General features: G+C 36.3%; 1 protein-coding gene across 1 annotated transcript in view; it reads right to left on the reverse strand.

Annotated features, from left to right (window-relative positions):
- Window positions 1-20,645, reverse strand: part of LOC106664400 (protocadherin Fat 4) — a 126,261-nt gene that overhangs the window by 59,012 nt on the left and 46,604 nt on the right. Inside the window, exon 3 of the mRNA XM_014390089.2 lies at window positions 4,277-4,384. Within this exon, the coding sequence (XP_014245575.1) occupies window positions 4,277-4,331 (55 nt within the window). The 5' untranslated portion in view covers window positions 4,332-4,384. The remainder of the gene's footprint in view (window positions 1-4,276; window positions 4,385-20,645) is intronic.

A 20,645-nucleotide genomic window follows, 5' to 3' on the forward strand; every position in this document is an offset into this window, starting at 1 on the left:
GAAAGGTGATGTTTTAATCGGAATAACCATCCTCAGGTAAGAATTTTGATTTGTGGTTGACGAGTTTTAGTGTTTTTCCGCATGCGGATCCGTATTTAATTTTAGAATGGATAAAATTTATGTAAAGCTCCAACAAACTACTCATCTCTTCTCTCCAGCTGGGGTAAGTCAATGGGTAAAAGATTACTGATGCTATACTAGATTGCTTTATAGTTTTTCGAATCCAGTGCAGATGCTTATCAAAGGTAAAACCAAAGAGAACAGAGTCTGTGTGTCATGTATAACAGTGTACATTTCTAAATTAGGAAGAACAGAAGGTTAGTGGTGACAGTATTGCGTTATAGTTTACTCGATGTTTTACACGCTTTTGGCAAAGTCTGGCTTGAAATTGTTATCACTAAGCTAAGAGAGATGTAGATATGATCACTTTCTACTTAACAGATAACATTTTTATAGTCAAACAACTAAGACAAATAATTTTAGCAGTGCCACAAGGGAACGAACTAGGCCTTACCTGTTCAGTGATTTTATTTCAATGATTTGATGGAAGACGAAAAAATTTTAACGTCTACAGATTGCAATGGTGATCACAAAAACATCAACCGTTTTTCAAAATTAATTAAAAGGCGTGTAACAAAATAACTTTTATAAGATATTAAGCCTTTCGTCCTAAGGTAAAACATAAAAATATGCCAAACTTGACTAGAAAACCGGAAGTATCAAGGATTTAATGACCATTGTTTGTAAAAGTTTTCATCAGTCACCAAACAATGCGGTTACAAAAAATATCAACGAAAAAATGCACATAAAAATTTCAAATAAAGCAAACAACTATTATTCCAGACGACAGAAAAAAACTGTAAGAAATTAATTATAAATTAGTGATTAAAGATAAAAGATAAAAAATTAGAATAATCCCTTAAGGTAATACCAAATTAAGGTATTATTCTAATTTTTATCTTTTATCTTTAATCACTAATTTATAATTAATTTCTATTACCTTAAGGTAATACCAAATTAAGGTATTATTCTAATTTTTATCTTTTATCTTTAATCACTAATTTATAATTAATTTCTTACAGTATTTACCATTACAATATTTACTTGTGTTATAATTCCCGCTTTTCGCACGTTCAAATTGAGCACCAATAAAAGCCATTGTTTGTTAAGCTTTTCTTCAGTCAACAAACAATGTGATAAGAAAATCGAAGAAAAAATGCACATGAAAATTTCAATAAATACGAAAAACTATATTCTAGACGACAGAAATTGTGATACGTATAATTTTCTATCAATAAGATGGTTTTGTAGTTTACTCGATGTTTTACAGGCTTTTGGCATGGTCTAGCATAAAATTGTTATCAGTAAACTAAGACGGATGTAGATATGATTACTTCCTAGTTAACAGATAGATATTTTTAGAACAAAAAAAATTAATATTCAAAACTAAGAAAAATAATTTCAGGAGTGCCCCAAGGGAGCATATTAGGCTCAATACTTGACTTGCTAAGTACCAGTGATTTTATTTCAATGATTTGATGGAAGTCGAAAAAATTTTAACGTTTACAGATGATACAATGGTGATCAGAAGAACATGAACCATTTTTCAAAAATTATTCAAAAGTCGTGTAACAAAATAAATAAATGTAAAAGCAATGGAGAATCGGGCTCAATGAGCTTACTTCTGAACATATAAATTTTTCATATAACAAATTGAACCATATTCCGTTTCTAACCATTGATGGAAATAAGTGATACAGCTAAATAAGCTTATATTATATACCAAGAACAATGCAACTAGAAAGGAATAAATAGATGTGTTACAATTTAAACAATTGATTTTGTAAATTACGTCGGAGTTATTTGTTACTGGTGTGGGATCTTTAATCGAGGAAAAAATACCACACATAAACTATTAAGCACAATAAATTAAATAGAATTATAAAACCCTCCGGCAACAAGCCGTAGATACAGCCGGTAAAAATAAAGTAAGAACAGTGGAGGTATTTATAATAAAAGTAATGGTTTATCAGTGAGCAGTTTTAGGTTAACAAATTTGGGACTCTTTTGATGAAAAAACATAGCCACCGTTTTTGCCTCAAAGGCCTTGAAACCGTAATTTAAGAGCAAATTACTTATTGAGGATAAATTAGATTAAATTTGTTGATCAAACAGGTTATATTTTCGTGGTGATCATCATATAATCTGCATATATCATCATATAAGCAGAACTTGTACAGAGTGGAGAACTTTTAAGTGATGATTATGATCGTTTGCTTTAATTTAATATCTTCTTTTATTTTAAGTATCTACAGTTGAACATTATTGATTAATCACTATTAGTAGTCCATTATATTTAGTGGTCTAGTTACCAAATTACTTCTTTCAATTAATTAATCTTTTTATGTAAGGTTTTGGTTAAATGAAAAAGCTAGTGTAATATGGGAGGGGACAAGCTTCGAAAAGCAGAAAATTACATATGGAAGAATATATATAATAATACCTATATACATATATGGTCGTTGATAAACTTATTTTTAATAGTCATAAAAGTATAATTATCTAATAAAGTTTCTTTTATATATTCTCAGATCTTAAAAGTTAAAATTGCAAAGGAAGAACATAATACACACTCACGTGCGCCTGCATGCGCGTACACGTATCAACAGTGGGTTTTCATGTTTTTTTGTATATAAAAAAATTAAAATTGAGTGATCTCAGTCACGAAAGTCGTGCTATTTTAAAACATTTTCAAGAAGGTTTTAAAGCCGTTGATGCTGCACGTGAGATAGAGAAGTGGGTGAAGATGTCATGTCGAACTTTTTCAAAACATAAAAAATTCCAAAACAGGGATAATCTTAAAAAGTGATTAGCCCGTACACGATGTCTTCACAGGGGGACTTCATAATTAATTTGTCAAAGTGTGTTTCTACACTTAAAGTGTAATAAAAAATACTGATGTATTTAAATTTTTAAAAATAAAACTCAGTTTTTTCATTAAAAAAGTATATATTTTGAATCTTTGGTCTTATAAAAATTGGACTACGCCTATGAAAACTTGGTTGAATTTTCATTAAGAAAAAAAACACTATCGGGTTTTTGTTTCATCTTGTTGTTCAAAAATTGGAAAATTTTCAATTTCATTGTAGAAATTGCTTTGTTATGATAGAATTGTGCAAATTCCAAAAAAACTTTACTGATTAAAACGCTCCCCGACGATTTACTCAAGTTTGCGAAATAATTATTTATGTCGTTTTAAAATTTGTCTCCATTAAACTAGTTTCAAAGGAAAAATGAAGAAATACGAGTAACAAAATTCGTAGTTGAAATGGAAATTTTGCTCAATTTTGCCATTTTAAATTTTCTAAATATTTTCATTATTTCTGTTTGCAAATAAATTAAAGGCCAAGTTGTCTACTCCCCCATACCTTTACCTATTTCTTGGAACCTAGATCGAGTGGTTTTCGCCTTGTTTTCACAGACTGGTCTAAGAACGCTGAGGGTGTGAATTGCGAGGGTGAGTCCACTTTATCGTCCCTCTTTTTAATTTTTAGGGTGTAGAAATACGTAGAAAATCACGAGAAGTTTGATAAATCGATTTTTGTTTGTTTTCAGACTGCTGAACTCAACCACGAGGTTTCAGGTTTTTCTTGAATAGCAGGAGCATTCCATGAGTTGAAATGTAAAAATCTTCAGGAAAATGAACCAATTTTTTTTTTCAATTGATAAAAAGGTCACTATAAAGTATCAAATAATATACTTTAAACAGTTTTGCCTGTGCAACGCTGTTCCTGTGGCAAAAATAAAACCGAAAATTTTGGTTTTATTTCGCATGAAGGGTTTACATTGACTTCCTTATCTGGGATAAAAGTGAATCTTACATTTACTAGTATAAGTAATTTATTGTTTGCCCTATCGGTCTTATAGGAAGTATTATTTTTAACAGAGTAATCTTACGAAAATGGTTTATATAATGAGTCATCAGGGACGAGAACCGCGGAATGTCCTGGAGGAGGGACGTACCCCCGTTCATAGTTTATTATTATAATAATGTTGTGAAAGTATGGTTATTGTTACGAAGTGGCCCCTTTGACATAATTTGGGCGTAAATCGTTGAAAATATTGCCTCGGGTCTAGTTAATTATCGTCAGGGAATGATCCGTGACGTGAATCCCGTCTGGTCGTGAACCGCGCCCGACTGTCCACGCCGGCGTGGTTATGTCGATCGGCGATTTATAACAATTGGCTGAAATGTTGCATTATGTTGACCACCGACCTTTTGCAACGGCCACTGCCAGGACTAGGAGTACGAAAGGCGCGCTGGATTCCATTTTCTTTCAGTGGCCTCCTTCGGGATGGTCATTTGTCTCTTTTACTCGACACCCTGTAAGCATACGAAAGTGAATATTAAATACAAAAATTGAAAACAGGTATGTTTTAAAATACAATCTGCATTTATATTTTCAACCATTAAATCATTGGTTCACTTGATCATAACAGCTTCTGGAAGTTTATTATCCTGGTCCTTCTTTTCTCACCATACATCTTTGGTCAGATTCACCATCTCATGTCTGTTAATTAATTATTCTTTTTATGTAAGGTCTTGGTTGAGATAAAAAAGTCAGTGTCACGAGCGAAAATGGCAAAAAGAGGGAAAATTCGAACGTAGGTTGAGATGGAGAGTTGGTGTCCGAGAGGATCGAAGTCACGATAGCTCAAGTGGTTAGAGCAGCAGCGTATTTAGCCGAAGGGCCGTGAGTTCAAATCCCGCTCGTGGCACTGACGTTTTTATCTCAACCAAGACCTTACATAAAACGAATAATTAATTGAAAGAAGCAACTTGGCCAATTGACCACTACAACTTAAATGGGTCGGTTTACAGTGTTTGAAAATAATTAGTTAGATGGCTAACCTATGAATATCTACCCATCTTTGCGGTCGGAGCCATAGCACTATAAATATATTTTAGAAAAAGACAAGGTCTCTCCCCAAAGATCGTAACAATACTTGCATACATATTTATTTATTATAACAGGCTGTGATAACATAGAATCATCAATGTACTAGAAATTAAGATCTTGTTTTAAAAATTGTGGAAAATGATTGTTATCAGTAGGTGATAGTGTGGGGAACCTCCCACCTGATAACGTGATAAACACAATTTTTCTAGTCAAACGCCAGTGATATTTATGTACCTAAAGAATATTAATTGTTAAGTAACTGTTACTGTTTTAAAAAAATGCATATATATGTAAAAGGCTATTAAGAAGAGGTTTTTATTTATTTATTATATATGTATATAGTTTGTATATATACATATCCTGAAATGTGTAATGTGTTTAAGTTATGACTTTGTATCTGTAAGTACAATTATTGCAATTTACAGTAATTTATAACTATTTAAATGGTTATGTCCCTATGTCTCTGTAGATCCCCTGAAGAAGGCAATAAAACTTGTCGAAAGCTTGGGCGTTGATATAAAAACATTGTTTGTTTGAAGACCACAACCCGAATCCCACTCAACATCGTACTATAAATATAAACTGATTTCTGGTTCACCTTAATAATAAGTGGACATGGACATTTTAATGCCTGATGACAGTGTAAGCAAGTTTTAAAATTTCTCCTTAAAACTGGTGGTTACCCCTTAAGACGAGTATAATGTGATAATGAGATCACCAGCCGTAAAAACTCATTATGAGTAATTATTCTTTTCATCTATGGTTTTTGCCTGAGATAAAAAATTAGTTCCACGGGGGGGATTCGAACCTGCGACCTTCAGCTCAATACGCCGCTACTGCAATGAACTCTGGCGAATTGAGCCGAAGGTTGCTCTAATTTTTTATCTCAATCAAAAACCATAGATGAAAAGAATAATTTATTTACAAAATCGGAACACAAAATCAAACTGGACAGAATTACCGGAATCGATAGGTATATAAAGCTCGAGGCCTTTTCAAAAGTAGTAATTTGAACATTAATGATTAATGAATTAATAGGAAGAGTGAGGTTGTTTTAGTTTGCACAATTTGTACATGTTCGATTTAATATATGGATAATGAGATCGGCCGTAAACAACTCATTATGAGTAATTATTCTTTTCATTTATGGTTTTTGGTTGAGATAAAAAATTAGTGAACGAGCGGGATTCGAACCCACGACCTTCGGCTCAATTCGCCGCTGCTCAAGCAGAGTTCGTTACAGTAGCGGCGTATTGAGCTGAAGGTCGCAGGTTCGAATCCCCCCCCCCGTGGAACTAATTTTTCATCTAAAAAAACCTTAGATAAAAAGAATAATTAATTGGAATAAATAATAAGGTCAAATATGACCACGAAGAAAGTATGGATTAATTTATTTATGAGTAATTTGTAGTGAGGCGCTGTTCGATCGAGATGGCAAGCTTACAAAGGGAACTGATCTAACCACAACTTTATAGAGGAGAAGTTTGTTTACTGGTGACAGCTAAGAGACCGTACACAATAAGGGAAACAAGACACAAATTGCAGAAGATACAACACCGGCCTGAGCTTAATTGAGAGGATAGCCTACGTTTTTGTCGGATTTAGTTTAACCTTCCATTAGCTACAGAACCTTCCAAAACATGACATGGCATTTGTGTAACAGTCTATTGACTATTGTAACCAATCTCCAGGACGAAGGGAAAATGGTAATGTCATCAGCGAACAAAGCCAGACTGCAATCTTAAGGCACTATATTAAAAAATATAAGAAAAAAAACGAGTCCTGTTATGGATCCCTGTGACACCAGCTGATGCGTCACTGCTTTGAGGCAGGGTTGAGTCGAGAGAGATTCGAAATTTCCTATTACGTAAATATGAGTAAATGATTTTAATCAGGTTTGGAGGAACGGCCTAGTCTATCATCTTACCACCCCTATGGGCCAAACGCGTTTTGAATATCCATCAAAACTGAGGCAGTGCTTACATTGATTAAACGCCCCAATTACATCATAAACAGCTCTAGCTAATTGGGAGGTAGTGGAGAATCGTGACCGGATCCCAAACTGGTCATATTGGATGATCGAGGACATCCAAATGACAGTTAACCTATTTCAAATTTTACTTAGGTGCTAAGCAGACTAATAGATCTGTTGCCTGTAAGTTTTAATGGGGACGTAACCAACCGTGAGACGTTTGTTGAACAAATGATTGAGGAATACAATTGCTTTTCGTATTAAATTTTGTAGCAGGATTTGGATATTGCCTAGGCCTGGTGATTCCACCTCTTGTCAGTTCTTCTCAGGGATGTGGTTTCAAGGTGTACATTGTTCAAAGATGGCTTTCCTAGGTTTTGTCCATTTTCTAGCTATTTCAGGACTGTTGCGTAGTATATACCCTCTTTCTTAAGACATAAACGACATTGGAGTTCTTTCAAGTGGTTTTTCCAGTTTTAAGTGGTATTTTATTGGTGCATGTTCCGTAAATATATTATAACATAGTTTAGTGCGTGTGTGTGTGTGTGTGTGTGTGTGTGTGTAGGAGCGCGCGCCTGTTTTTCCTTCACATGTGAAATCTCTGGTTTCTATATGGATTGCACTTTCGACCCAGTCTCATGTTTATTTAATTTTTTCATTATTTTGGCCTAGAGTTGATCAATATAAAATTCATGTAAATTATTGCCATCAGTGATTTTTTTCGAGATAAAAAGTAAACAAATAAGTAAAAATTGTGTGAAAAAAATGACTTGTTAATTGTAAACTATTTTGCTGTTTGCACGGTCAAATGCTCCACTGGTGTTTGATAATTGTTTATCCGTTATTGTGCTCTGCATCGGCGCACCGAGACGGCGGGTACAACGGTCCCTGGAACCGTCAGAACTCCAAAGAAGTCAAATTGTATTAAAAGCTTTCAAACAGATTATGAATCGGGAAGAAAGCGTGGAGATAGGCTAGGTGTCTGGGCCCTTCCATCATTCGGAAAGAAGGGTTAATTAAAATAATCGGCTTGTACTTTGACAAAAAAAATACAACTTTTACATTTTCTTTCTTGGTTCTTTCTCTCCTTAAAGACTCGTCAATCTCGGTTTTAAAACGCCGCAATCAAATATATCTGTAAATTATCTAGGCACGTGCCTTTCATACCGTAGTGACCATCGTTGGCGGTTGTTAACTTTTACCAACTAGAGACGTGTTCCTACATTTCGACGCTGTTTAGAAATCTTCCTGGGAATGTAAATAACGCTTAAAACACGTCAATTAAGAAGATAAATTATCCAAGAATATGGAATGTAAAGTACCATCAATTTTAGGAAAAAAACTCTTTGGTTGAATGTTCTTTCATGAAATCTTAAGTCTTTTGTCCTAAGGTAAAACATAATAACAAGCCCACCGTGACTAGAAAATCGGAACTATCCAGGATTTAATGTCCATTGTCTGTAAAGCTTTTCATCACTCAACAAACAATGCGATACAAAAAAATCAAAGAAAAACTGCACATAAAAATTTCAATAAAAATAAGCAACTATTATTTTATGCAATGTAATGAAAATAAACGATCGAAATTGTGACATGTATAATTTTCTATCTACAAAATGGTTTCATAGTTTACTCGATGAACAGGTTTTGGCAATGCCTGGCATAAAATTGTTATCAGTAAACTAAGAGGGATGTACATACTTCCTTCCTCACTTCCTAGTTTACAGATAGACATTTTTAGGGTCAAAAAATAGACATTTTTAGGGTCAAAAAAGATCAATATTCAAAACTAAGAAAAATAATTTTAGGAATGCCCCAAGGGAGAATACTAGGCCCTACACTTTACTTGCTAGTGATTTTATTTCAATGATTTGATGGATGTCGAAAAAATTATAACGTTTGCATATGATGCAATGCTGATCCCAAGAACATCAACCGTTTTTCAAAATCATTCAAAAGGCATGAAACAAAATTACTTTATAATATCTTAAGTCTTTTGTTCTATCGTAAAACACAAAAACATGCCAAACGTGACTAGAAAACCGGAAGTATCAAGGATTTAATGTCCATTTTTTGTAAAGGTTTTCATCAGTCACCAAACAATGCGGTTAAAAAATATCAAAGAAAAAATGCACATAAAAATTTCAAATAAAACATACTATTATTCCAGACGACAGAAAATGTGATATACTTTTTTAAATAAGATAGTTCCTACTCACAGTAAGTTGTTTTCCAATTATCCGGATTTAATTTGGTATTACCTTAAGGCATTATTCTAATTTTTTATCTTATATCTTTAATCACTAATTTATAATTAATTTTTTATATTATTTACTATTATAATAGTTGTTTGTGTTATAATTCCCGCTTTTCGCACGTTCAAATTGAGCGCCATTAAAAAACCAGCTTCTCATTGGAACGTCGCGTTGGCGGGGGTATCGGCGGGTCCACTTTTGCAATTCATGTCGAGAGACGTGGTTGTAGAAATACTTTCAACCTGATGATGAGCTAAAGTTTAAAAAAGGATTGAACACCGCACTCACCCCACCATTCATCATTTTTATGAAAATGTGATATGTATAATTTTCTATCTGTAGTATCGGGCCTGTTGACATGTCTAGCCTAATTAGCAAAAAGGTACGTAAACTTGTGTATATTTTCTCCAATTTCTATGTTTTAAAAAGTCTTGAAAGACAGTTTTGCATAATTATTAATTTAAAAAGTTAATGCCAGCAGAGTTTTGTTATTCAGATTAAAAAATTTCACCAACTGTCACTCGTCTTCTCGCAAATCGATACATGATTGATAGGCCGCCCATAACGATGATGGGTAGAAAATTTACTTACATTCAGTCTGTAAACCCAATGAAATTAGAATTAATTAAAGTCTCTAATTTAGTATTAATAACATGCAAAGTCAAGTCAAGCGTTGCTTGAAGAGCTATACCGTTTTGACGAGGTCGTGACTACTTATGTTATGCCTGAGCAAATTCGTGTTTTGTATCACAAATTATAAGAGGAAAAAATAACAAGGTTGAACATTTTTTAAAGAGTCTCAAAATTAACATTATATATTTTTTTATTAATGTTAAAACATAAACTAAGGTAGGAAAATAACTGTAGGGCATATTTCAAAAATCTTGGCAAAATGTTTCTACATAGATAGGTGGTTTAACTTTAGTAGGCCTATAACAACACTGGAGAACAGTTAGCAAAGAAGGTTACACGCGGTAATTAGAGCTTTGTGATCACTTTTTATTGTTTTTTGTTGTTTGTATGTTAATTAACTGTGCACAGTTCATCTAATTGTTAATTGTAACCAAATAAATAAGTGTTTTTGTTGTATATTACATTTTTAAATTAATTCTTTATTTAGTGCCGCTAAACCGAAAGGGGCAGGCAATTCGAGAGCGATCTTTTCAAGTGCTTTAAAATCTTCCTGGGCACAAAGGGGACAAAGACGACCGCATACCACCCACAGTCGAATGGAATGATAGAAAGGATGCATCGTGTGCTAAAAGCAGCTCATACCTGCCACCTGATCGACGACAGGACATGGGTAGATCCCCTTCCTATGGTGATGTTAGGTCTACGCACAGCCATCAGAGAGGATCTAAAGGTCTCAGCGGATATGGTTTATGGTGCTCCCTTGCGTTTGCCCGGTGAATTCTTTCAACCAACGCCTCCGAAGGATCGCTGTCAGTTTGTTAAGGATCTCCAGGAACGCATGCGACGATTAAAGTCCTCAAATCCTAGTTACCACGGTTCAACGAATGATGAACACCCCGATTTGCGGAAATGTTCTCACGTTTTCTTGAGAATCGACCAAGTACAACCACCGCTACAACCCCCGTACGAAGGACCCTTCCTCGTGGTGAAAAATTTTCCTAAGTTTTTTGACATAAGTGTCAGAGGTTCGACCAGAACAGTAACCATCGACCGACATAAACCTGCCTACCTACAGACAGTTCGTTCCCGAGAACTCATCGTCAACAAGACAAGAGGATCTTTAGCGTCCGCACCTGGCCTATTCTGCCTTATCGGACGTTTTGATTCTCAAGATGAAAGCTGACGCACCTCCGCATCCGACGGAATGGTGTTACCGCCGCAGCGTTGGTGTAGCGGCGCCCCAGCCCCTAAGGGCCGAGACAACCTCCTCTCCGCTTATCCACTCCGAATGGTCGGGCCCGCAATGTGCATCGGGTCGTATACGAAATACTGCGTACTCCGTAGATAGAGAAGGCCACTCTATCTCCCTGAGTATAGGGGCTCCCCTAGCGTGGAAACTACCGGGAACGCCCCGGCAGCGGTTTAGTTTAAAGTGGAATTGCTAACCACACCCTAGATGAGCACCGTCTACGGTAAAGTCTCTTATCGAGCTCAGCCTACACCTGCCATGCGCATTCGAGAGACGCCATAGGCTCAGCCTAGGTGGTCCGTCCGATCCTTGGCTTCCCCAAGGGTACCACGCCGGTTATACGCACAACAATGCAAAGCATACTCGAGTCCGAGACACCGATTCACTACCCGTTTCCGTTCGCTTACTCCCTCATTGGAGGGACTATTCAGCATGATCATCGCGTCATCAACGCTTACTCGCTGTCGTCCGATCGCAACGTCTCCCGTGAAGCCGGGGGTAATTACCCTGGCCATACGCAAGCTTCACGAAGGTAACAGATAGAAGACAGCCTCTGTCTAAGTTCCCGCCAGAGGCGTCACCAAGCGCCACCACGAATCCATTCCCAGTGTAACTAGGGCTGAATTTGGACTGTTTAGTTACCCCGTGGTACAGGCGGCCATACACCTCCCCCGTCTATGCAGACAGGATCTAGTGCACTGGCCCTCGTGTGACTCTGCTAAGGTACACGCCGCCCATGCCGACCCTAGGCCGACACGAGTACAGCTTGTGCTTTAGAGAGGTTGACACGCCCTCTGGGCTGCACCTTTATTTTGTGCCCGGATACCCCCCTTGCAACCAAGGGTTAGGAGGGGTCACAGGATAGAATGAAGGAACTCGGATTGAGAATAAGGGCCATGGATGAGAACACGAGGTGAGCCGTTTCGGGGTCTCGAGTCTCAAACCACACTATACCACCCGTCGTCGTCGAATTCCACACATAGTGGGCCACGACTCCTAGGGTGGGTGCCTACCTACAGACAGACACAGATTCCCTCCAGAACCGGCAACACCCGACGCCCCAGCGTCAACATCATAATGTCTTCCTTGTCAGACCCGTTGCGGACGCCGAGTCCGTTTTCCATCTCGTTTTGAGGATTGACCTCTTCACTGGAGGTGGGGTGTGTAGGCCTATAGCAACACTGGAGAACAGGTAGTAAAGAAGGTTACTCCCGGTAATTAGAGCTCTAACGACGACATTCATTGTGATCACTTTTATGTTAATTAACTGGGCACAGTTCATCTAATTGTAATCAAATAAAAGGTTAAGTGTTTATGTTGTATATTATATTTTTAAATTAATTCTTTATTTAAAGCCGCAACACTTTAATGATGGTAGCAAAGATTTACAGTGATTGGATTTTAGGATTCCATGAGATTATATCCGACCGCTAAGATCTTAGACAAAAAATATATCCTAAATAGAATTCCCCATTTTTTTAACCCTCTCTTTCTTATCAATTAGCCACCGGATCCGTGTCGAGAATTCAAAACCGCAAATGGAAAGCAACGGTGGGTACAATATGGGAACAGGTGTTTGGAACAATATTGGACGACTTTCTACAATTATCACTTAAAAGACGAAACAAAGTCAAGCCGTGTCTCAAAATCGACTACTTTCTTTTGTTCCATCTCATTAGATTATTCGCTAATGGAGCATTTAACTCTGAACTTCAATGAGGAAAGAAAAGGAAAAAACCATTACTATAAACGTTCCTTTCTCCGGGATTTAATCTTTTTGAAAACATCTTTCCAGTGGTGAAACCCCCAATGATCAATTAATAATTTCGCCCAATAGATGTTATTCCATTCAACGATGACCATTGTTCTATCGATCAAATAATATAAGTACTATTTGCGCTTTCAGACAAAAAATAATTTATTAAATTCTGCTGTCTTAGTCGGAAGACCTAGCAAACGACCGCAGTATGTAAATTCAAAATCACAATTGGATTTTCCAAACCGTAAAAACTGGAAGGCAAAAGAGTTAACCAAGAAACAAAATATGTTTTGAACAATATTCCATTTAAAAGTTGAGAGGCTTTCAATATACACTGACAGACAAAAAATTCCACCAGCTTGTGATATAACTTGATTTCTGTATATTTTTATATACCAATCGAAGTTTCACGTTTTTAATGTAATTAATATGTAAATTGCTAAACAAAATTTAAAAAAAGATTAAAACTGACGATAAAATTTGTTTTAATGTTGTAGACTTTTAAGTAACATTTTAATATCGCGTATGTCTTGCCTTAATTACATCTCGAAGAAGCCTCGACATATTTTCTACCATTGCTGGAGGTTAGCCCATTCTTCGCGAAGAATCCCTTCAAGATCGTGGAGTGTGTGAGGAAGAGATGGACGAGCTCTTATACATCGTTTGCAGTTATCCCATTAATGTTCTATGGGGTTCAAATCTGAAGAACGGACTGGCCAGGCTTTGTACTACGCGAGCGACATCGTGCGTTAGAATAGGATTGTCGCTGATTTAATCGAGGATAGACAACGCATGATGGTCCAAAATTCCATTCACATAGAGAGTGGCCGTCAAAGACCCTCCACGAACAACAACCATCTCTGTGCGACTCTCCATTGAAATTCCCGCCCATCATCACTGAGCTACGTTGAAAAAGTTGGCTCTGAGAAAAATTACAGGCTTCGTACCTTTCATTTCGCCTTCTCCACACTCTTTCACGCCCACCTGGAGATCGTAAAGCAAATCTACACTCATCTGTAAAAAGGACTGCAGACCAATCGTCCAAAGGCCAATGGCTGTGTTCTCGAGCAAATGCGATCCGAGCAACTCTGTGGGTTCTGGACAATTCTAATCCTCTTAGGGGGCGAAAAGCCATCATCCATACTGATTTAATCTTCTCCCAGCAGTGCGTTCAAAAGTTTGGACCACTCGAACTTTCTGGAGCGCAGTCAGCGTTCAGCTATCGAGGAGATAGCATCATATAAACATCGTTAATCCTTCAGGGAGTACCTGGCTTTTTATATTTTCTAATTTTGCATGCTACCTGTGAATTAGTGTTAATTGTTCTCAAAGTATTTATATATTTATTTAATTGTAGATTTAACTATCTAGAAAGATAAATTTCTTTTAGGACGATTTACATTTGAATAGCTAAAGTATGAGTCAATCGAGCGGAGGCAAGCATAACCCTCCTGACTTAAATAAAACTATAGCCTCAGAAAATATAGAAACTAACGCTTTGTTACATCCTAAAAAATTTAGTTCTCGTGAAGATCTGAAACGCCCGTGCGAAACTGTCCCTCTACAGTTTAATAAAGTATCCATAAATAGTACGGAGTGTATCCTAACCTCAGAAAATAAAAACGTAAGGAAACCTTGAACAATTTAAAGCAAAATCGGTATAAACACTCTGATTCAGGCCCGTTTATTGGATTTTTTTAGAAAGCAGTGAGAATAGTGCAGGAAATATCTATCCTATGATCTTAGGAAAAATGATATGGCAATTAAATAAGGGTATAACAAACAATATTGTAAATATATCATTATCAGGCCGAAATAAATAAGAATCACTAATTTTTAATTAATTTTTTACATTATTTACTATTATAATAGTTGTTTGTGATATAATTCCCGCTTTTCGCACGTTCAAATTGAGCGCCATTAAAAAACCAGCTTCTCATTGGAACGTCGCGTTGGCGGGGGTATCAGCGGGTTCACTTTTGCAATTCATGTCGAGAGATGTGTTTGTAGAAACCCTTCAACCTGATGATGAGCTAAAGGCTCGAAATCCGGATCTTTGGAAAAACAACTTACTGTGAGTAGGAACCATCTTTTTAAAACGATCCTTTATCCTTGTTTTGGATTAAGGATTATGTGTGTTTACTTCTAATTGATATCCCCAATTTAAAACATTGCATAAACGAATATTTATCGGTAAAAGAATGAGACACAGAATTCTCTTTTATCGAGAAAATGAAAAAAAAAATCAATTAGTTTGAATTCTATCGATTGCTCACTCGACCACGTATTAACACGACTTTTTTATTTATTGAATATTATTTTTGGTTTAAATTCTAATGTGTGGTGATTAGTGACCGTTAATCGATATTTATTTAGAAATCGTGTATACAATGCAAAATATATATTTTTTATATATTCAATCAAAGTATTTCTACTCACTCAAAGTGTTTTTCTTCTGTGTAACTTTGATTGAATATATAAAATATATATATATATATATATATATATATATTGTATAAATTCACTTTTCTACATCCAAAATGTAATTGTTATATGTAAACAATGTTTGTAAATCCCAGGCCCTGAAGATGATCTCAATAAAGATCGAAACGTTGGCACGATAAAGAAAATGTTTTTCTGAAACCTACATCACACCAGACCGCATCTCACGATTACTAAATAAATATTAAATTCTAATTCCCTAATTTCGTGGTCCGCTTGACCAATTAATACATTACAATTAATTAAGGTTTTTAGTTGAGATGAAAAAAAAGTTAATGGCACGAGAGGGATTCGAACCCACGACCTTCGGCTTGATACGCCGCTGCTCTACCACCTGAGCTATCGTGACCTCGATCCTCTCGGACATCAACTCCCCATCTCAAAGGCAAAAGGAGGGAAAATAACTCATAACTCTACTACTCATAAGGTGGGGTGAGATGGGGAGTTGATGTCCGAGTGGATCGAGGTCACGATAGCTCAGGTGGTAGAGCAGCGGCGTATCAAGTCGAAGGTCGTGGGTTCGAATCCCTCTCGTGCCATTAACTTTTTTTCATCTCAACTAAAAACCTTAATTAATTGTAATTAAATTCTAATACATAGTTCTGCGTCAAAATTAGTTGATTTAAACGGGAGACATCGTGTACAAAATTGACGCGATGCGATGCTCGTTTGTTTTCATTCGAACCCTTCCTACTCCACGACTCAGTCGCTTGTATACAAAATCGCCGATAACATCGAAAAAGTGCAGTTATCTGGAAGCGTTGGATATTCAATTTGGTTGGAAAAGCTCGTAAAGGGAAAAATGGTCCGCTTCGGCAGCGCTGCGCTGCCAATAAGACGAAAGGGGGAAAAATGAAAGGCGGTCCTGTCCGATTTGAGAGAAAACAAAGACGTGATTAATACCGACGGGTTTCTTCACCGTTCCTCAATTAACCATAACGATTGTTGTGCAAGTGATGACTCCAGCCGCCGGCCAGTCGTAACGAACTAGGAAGTGAACGGATTTAAACCCAAACAATTAATATTACAGTAGAAAAAGAAATTTACGGAAACCTAAACTAGATTATATTCCAGAAATTGGTTTAAAAAAAATATTTCGCAGAATAGTTGTAAAGAGAAAGTTCTGTTATATCAATTTACTACAGAAGCGAATTAAATATTACACTACTCAGTTACAAATATAACAGATATACACAATAACAATGTATGACCTTTTGTTTAATAATTTGTTGAAGCCATGAGGAGCGGTCAAGAGTAATTTGGAAAAACACCTTTTACATATTTTTACCGACGTTTCGAACTTTATTTGAGTCATCTTCACAGCATAGCATTTTTGTGGTGTTATATTGGTGTTGTGTGAAAGTGTTGTGTGTTTCAATTTGTTTCAATTCTACCCGAGAGGAACATCGCAAGCAACATGGGTTTTTACGAACATATCATCTACAAACATGGACATCAAATCACTGCCACACTCAAAAACATAGCAAGAAACCAGAAGAAACTAGCAGCAGCTACAAATCAATGGATTTTCTTATTAAAATGTAGACAAAACAATGTATTTCCTACTCACATAAAAAATAATTTTAACTTCACAAACGCATCACTAACACAACCAAACGCCAACATAAAAAACGTTCAAAAAGTCGCTTACAAATTTAAAACAAACATTTTAAATATTGAAATTAAACCTTGCATTGAAAACATTAAAATACTAACAGACAATATCCACAAATTGAAAAACCTTAACCATCTTATCAACTGACAACCTTAAAAATTTTACACATAACAACAAAACTATTATGACAAGCTATTCGACCAAATAAAAAATAAATAAATAAAAACTCAATAACTTTATCAATATGATGAAGTAAGTATAATCAGTATTATGAACATGATGTGTAACTCACAACACAAACAACAATAATCGGTTTCCAAACCTAACAAACAACAATATTCAAAATCTTCTCTCACTAGGACCCAAATTAGCGATACCGTATAACAAATCCGATTGCTAAACTGATCACGGATAAAGACTACGCTATACAAAAATCTAACACGGATGATGAGAAAGACATAATTTGCGCGAAGTGCATCAACTCAATTACAAATCACTTAAAACCGCAATTAATCACAATACAACACAACACTTTTACACAAAACCAATATGACATCACAAGAATAGCACTTTATGCCCTGAAGATGACCCGAATAAAGGTCGAAACGCTGCAAACAATGAAAAAGGTGTTTTTCTAAACTACTTCATTCTTGACCTCTCCTCAAGACTTCAACAAATTACTCTCAACAGTAATGATACATTATGTTTCAACATACGTATTTGGTTTCCTTTAAACAGCATATTGTTTCCAAAGGAATGAAAAAGTGAACTATAAAAAGTATGTACTCATTTAAAACAGACGAGAAACACAATTAAACTTAAAAATTGCTTTTCCTTTACTAACACATTATTGGATTGTTTAGCCCAATGTATATAAGTATGTAAGTACCTCAGTCATCTCCTATCAACCTATTAAAACTGAAATTTCTAGCAGCATTTTCTATTAAAAACAGGACTGACAAAATTACTAGAGAAAGAGCCCTCTTTTCATGAGATAATATACAAATATAGTAAAGAGAGAGAAAGAGAAAGCGAGAGAGAGAGAGAGAGAGAGAGAGAGAGAGAGAGAGAGCGCGAGAAAGGGGGAGAGAGAGAAAGAGAGAGTGAGAGAGTGAGAGAGAGAGAGACGTATTTAGGCCTTATTGCATATACATACTTGTTGTTACAATAGTTAATATTTTCAGGATTACGATTTTAAAGAAAAAGATTTTATGCTTAGCCATTGAAATAAATAATATATATTTAAATACCTACATGAATAAACATTATATATATATATATATATATATATATATATTTTTTGACATCCGAAAGCTTGGTCATTTCAGCCCCGAAGCACTAACAAAATACCGCTATACACTCGATACACAATCACGCCAATAAATACATTCATACCTATACACATTGATCGCACTTATACTGTTTGGCAGATGGAGTACTCGACATTCCTTCATCTACCTGTTCTCTACAATAAACTACTCTAATTTGGGGTCGATGGGGTACTTTAAAAGTTTTCCGCCGTAGACCCAATCATACACACAACCTGAGAGGCGATGGAGAACCTGCTTCGCCATCACCCCTCTCTATTAACACCAATAAATGCATTCACTCATACGAGACACGGAAACACAAAATACATAACTAAATTTCTATATGTAATAAAAAATTCCCAATTCCCTTAAAAAGCGGAATAGGGGACCCTGAAACTCGCTGCTGTGTTCAAGAACCCTTTTTAAATTACTACTACTACCTATTACTACTACCTACTCGCGCCCTGTAGGGACCCAAGGCACTACAACCTTGTATGTGGGGACTATGTGGGCCACGTCGAGCAACCTTTCTCTGCATAAGGGACACCTGCGGGGGGATTGGCCCACCAGCAAGTACCAATGTGTCAACCTTGTATGACCTATTCTTAATCTGGCAAGAACTAGTCCTTCTTTACGGCTATGTTCCTCGGAGGGCCATCTGCGCGTCGTGCTCTTAACTCGAAAGAACCCCTCGGATAATAAACATTTTATCAGAGATGAGATAACCTGCTAATCACGAGATAAACTGGTTTTTCTTAACTAGTTCTACTTAATCTGAATTTTATTTATTAAGACAAATTTTGGCTTTAATCTTTAGCAAAATTGTAACAATAAGGGTAAGCAGGGTTTGAATTGTCATAATTTTATATTTACCATATGAACAATATAAAATATATACAGAGTGTTACAGGGTTAAATGTCAATACTGCCACGGTGGATTAACTAAACAAAACGTAGTTCAGCTACCCAAGAACATGTCATATTTTTAAACATTTATTACTTTGTAACAAAGATCAGATCCGTTTTCCTGCCTTCTTTCCCTCATGTCATCACTCTTCAATTTTCTCTATGAGCTGTTCACTCGATTCGATGGGTGTGTTGCACACTGCACTTTTAAGAGTTCCTCGTATGTAAAAATCTAATGGGGTTAATTCAGCGCTCCTCGCTGGCCATGCCATGAGATGAATGTTGCTGATTTTTGTTACCAACTAATAAATGTTTGTATTAAAAATATGACTTGTACGATGTTCTTGGGTTGCTGCTCTCTTTGGGTTCGGTACAAGGTTTTTCAACCTTGCAAAGGAGATTTCACTAGTAAAAGTTTAAAAAAAATAGAAGTGAGGATGTCCTTGGAATACTTTTAAAATAAAGCAATTTTGGTGAAATCCCCGAAAATTTTGATAGAAAAGTCTTGCACAAGCCACAATTGAGTATTTAAAAAAAATCGGTTTTGCCATTTGTTAATTTTTTGAACGGCTTCTGTGTATTCGGAATCGCGAATTTTTCTACGAAAATGTTGTTATCTTGTGGAAAATTTAATGTAGTTTGCGTTATAAGGGTCAGATTTGTATTTGAATGCCGCTAAAGTTGAGAATTTACGATTTTACGTGAAAAGTTTAGATTATAATCACAAAAATGTTAATATCTCAGGAAAGAGTCATGATAGAAACCTCATTCTGGTGACACTGAACTACGTTTTATTTATTGAATCCTCCATCACAGTGTTGTCATTTGACCCTGTAACACCCTGTATAGTATAAAATATATATTGCATCGTTAGGTAAGTTGAAATATGCTAGTTTCAGGGGGTTAATTAAGTTTAACTAGTAAACTAACTTTCCCAATGACCTTTTAATAAGACCCAACTATAATAATAATATAAAAGTATTGTTTGGAATAAACAGTAAACCCTTTTCCAACTTTTTATTTCGTTTCGTAACGCCAGTTTGACCTTTGGGGAGGCGTGCTATTCGCGAACGCCCTCGGGCTCGGGTCCCTCGGCGAAACGGCGTTGTTATCGTTTCAACTCGGTCATAGGTTGCTACACAATCATGCGTTCCTTGTTGGGATTCTGTCGCAACCCGGAGGTGATTACGGCTTAATGAAAACCGACCTTTGCCCTTCGAGATCTTCGAGAGGCCGCACGCGAACCCGGCAAGACGAAGGGTGAAGATTAGGGCCGTTGGGTTAGGACCGTAACACGCCCGTGATAAAAATGTAAGCACGGAAGGAATCCTAAGACTTCGAATAAAAAGAGCAAATTGAATGACTCCAGGGACGAATGGGCGTCCCGGTGATCCTTGCCGGTCCGACCTTTCTATTTCCCACCGGCTGCACCCTCGCTGATCACGCAACTCACGACAGAATTAACTTCCAGGGTAGTTTTATT

This window comes from Cimex lectularius, unplaced genomic scaffold (genome assembly GCF_000648675.2).
Source record: "Cimex lectularius strain Harlan isolate CLEC.00 unplaced genomic scaffold, Clec_2.1 scaffold251, whole genome shotgun sequence".
Taxonomy (NCBI): Eukaryota; Metazoa; Arthropoda; class Insecta; order Hemiptera; family Cimicidae; genus Cimex; species Cimex lectularius.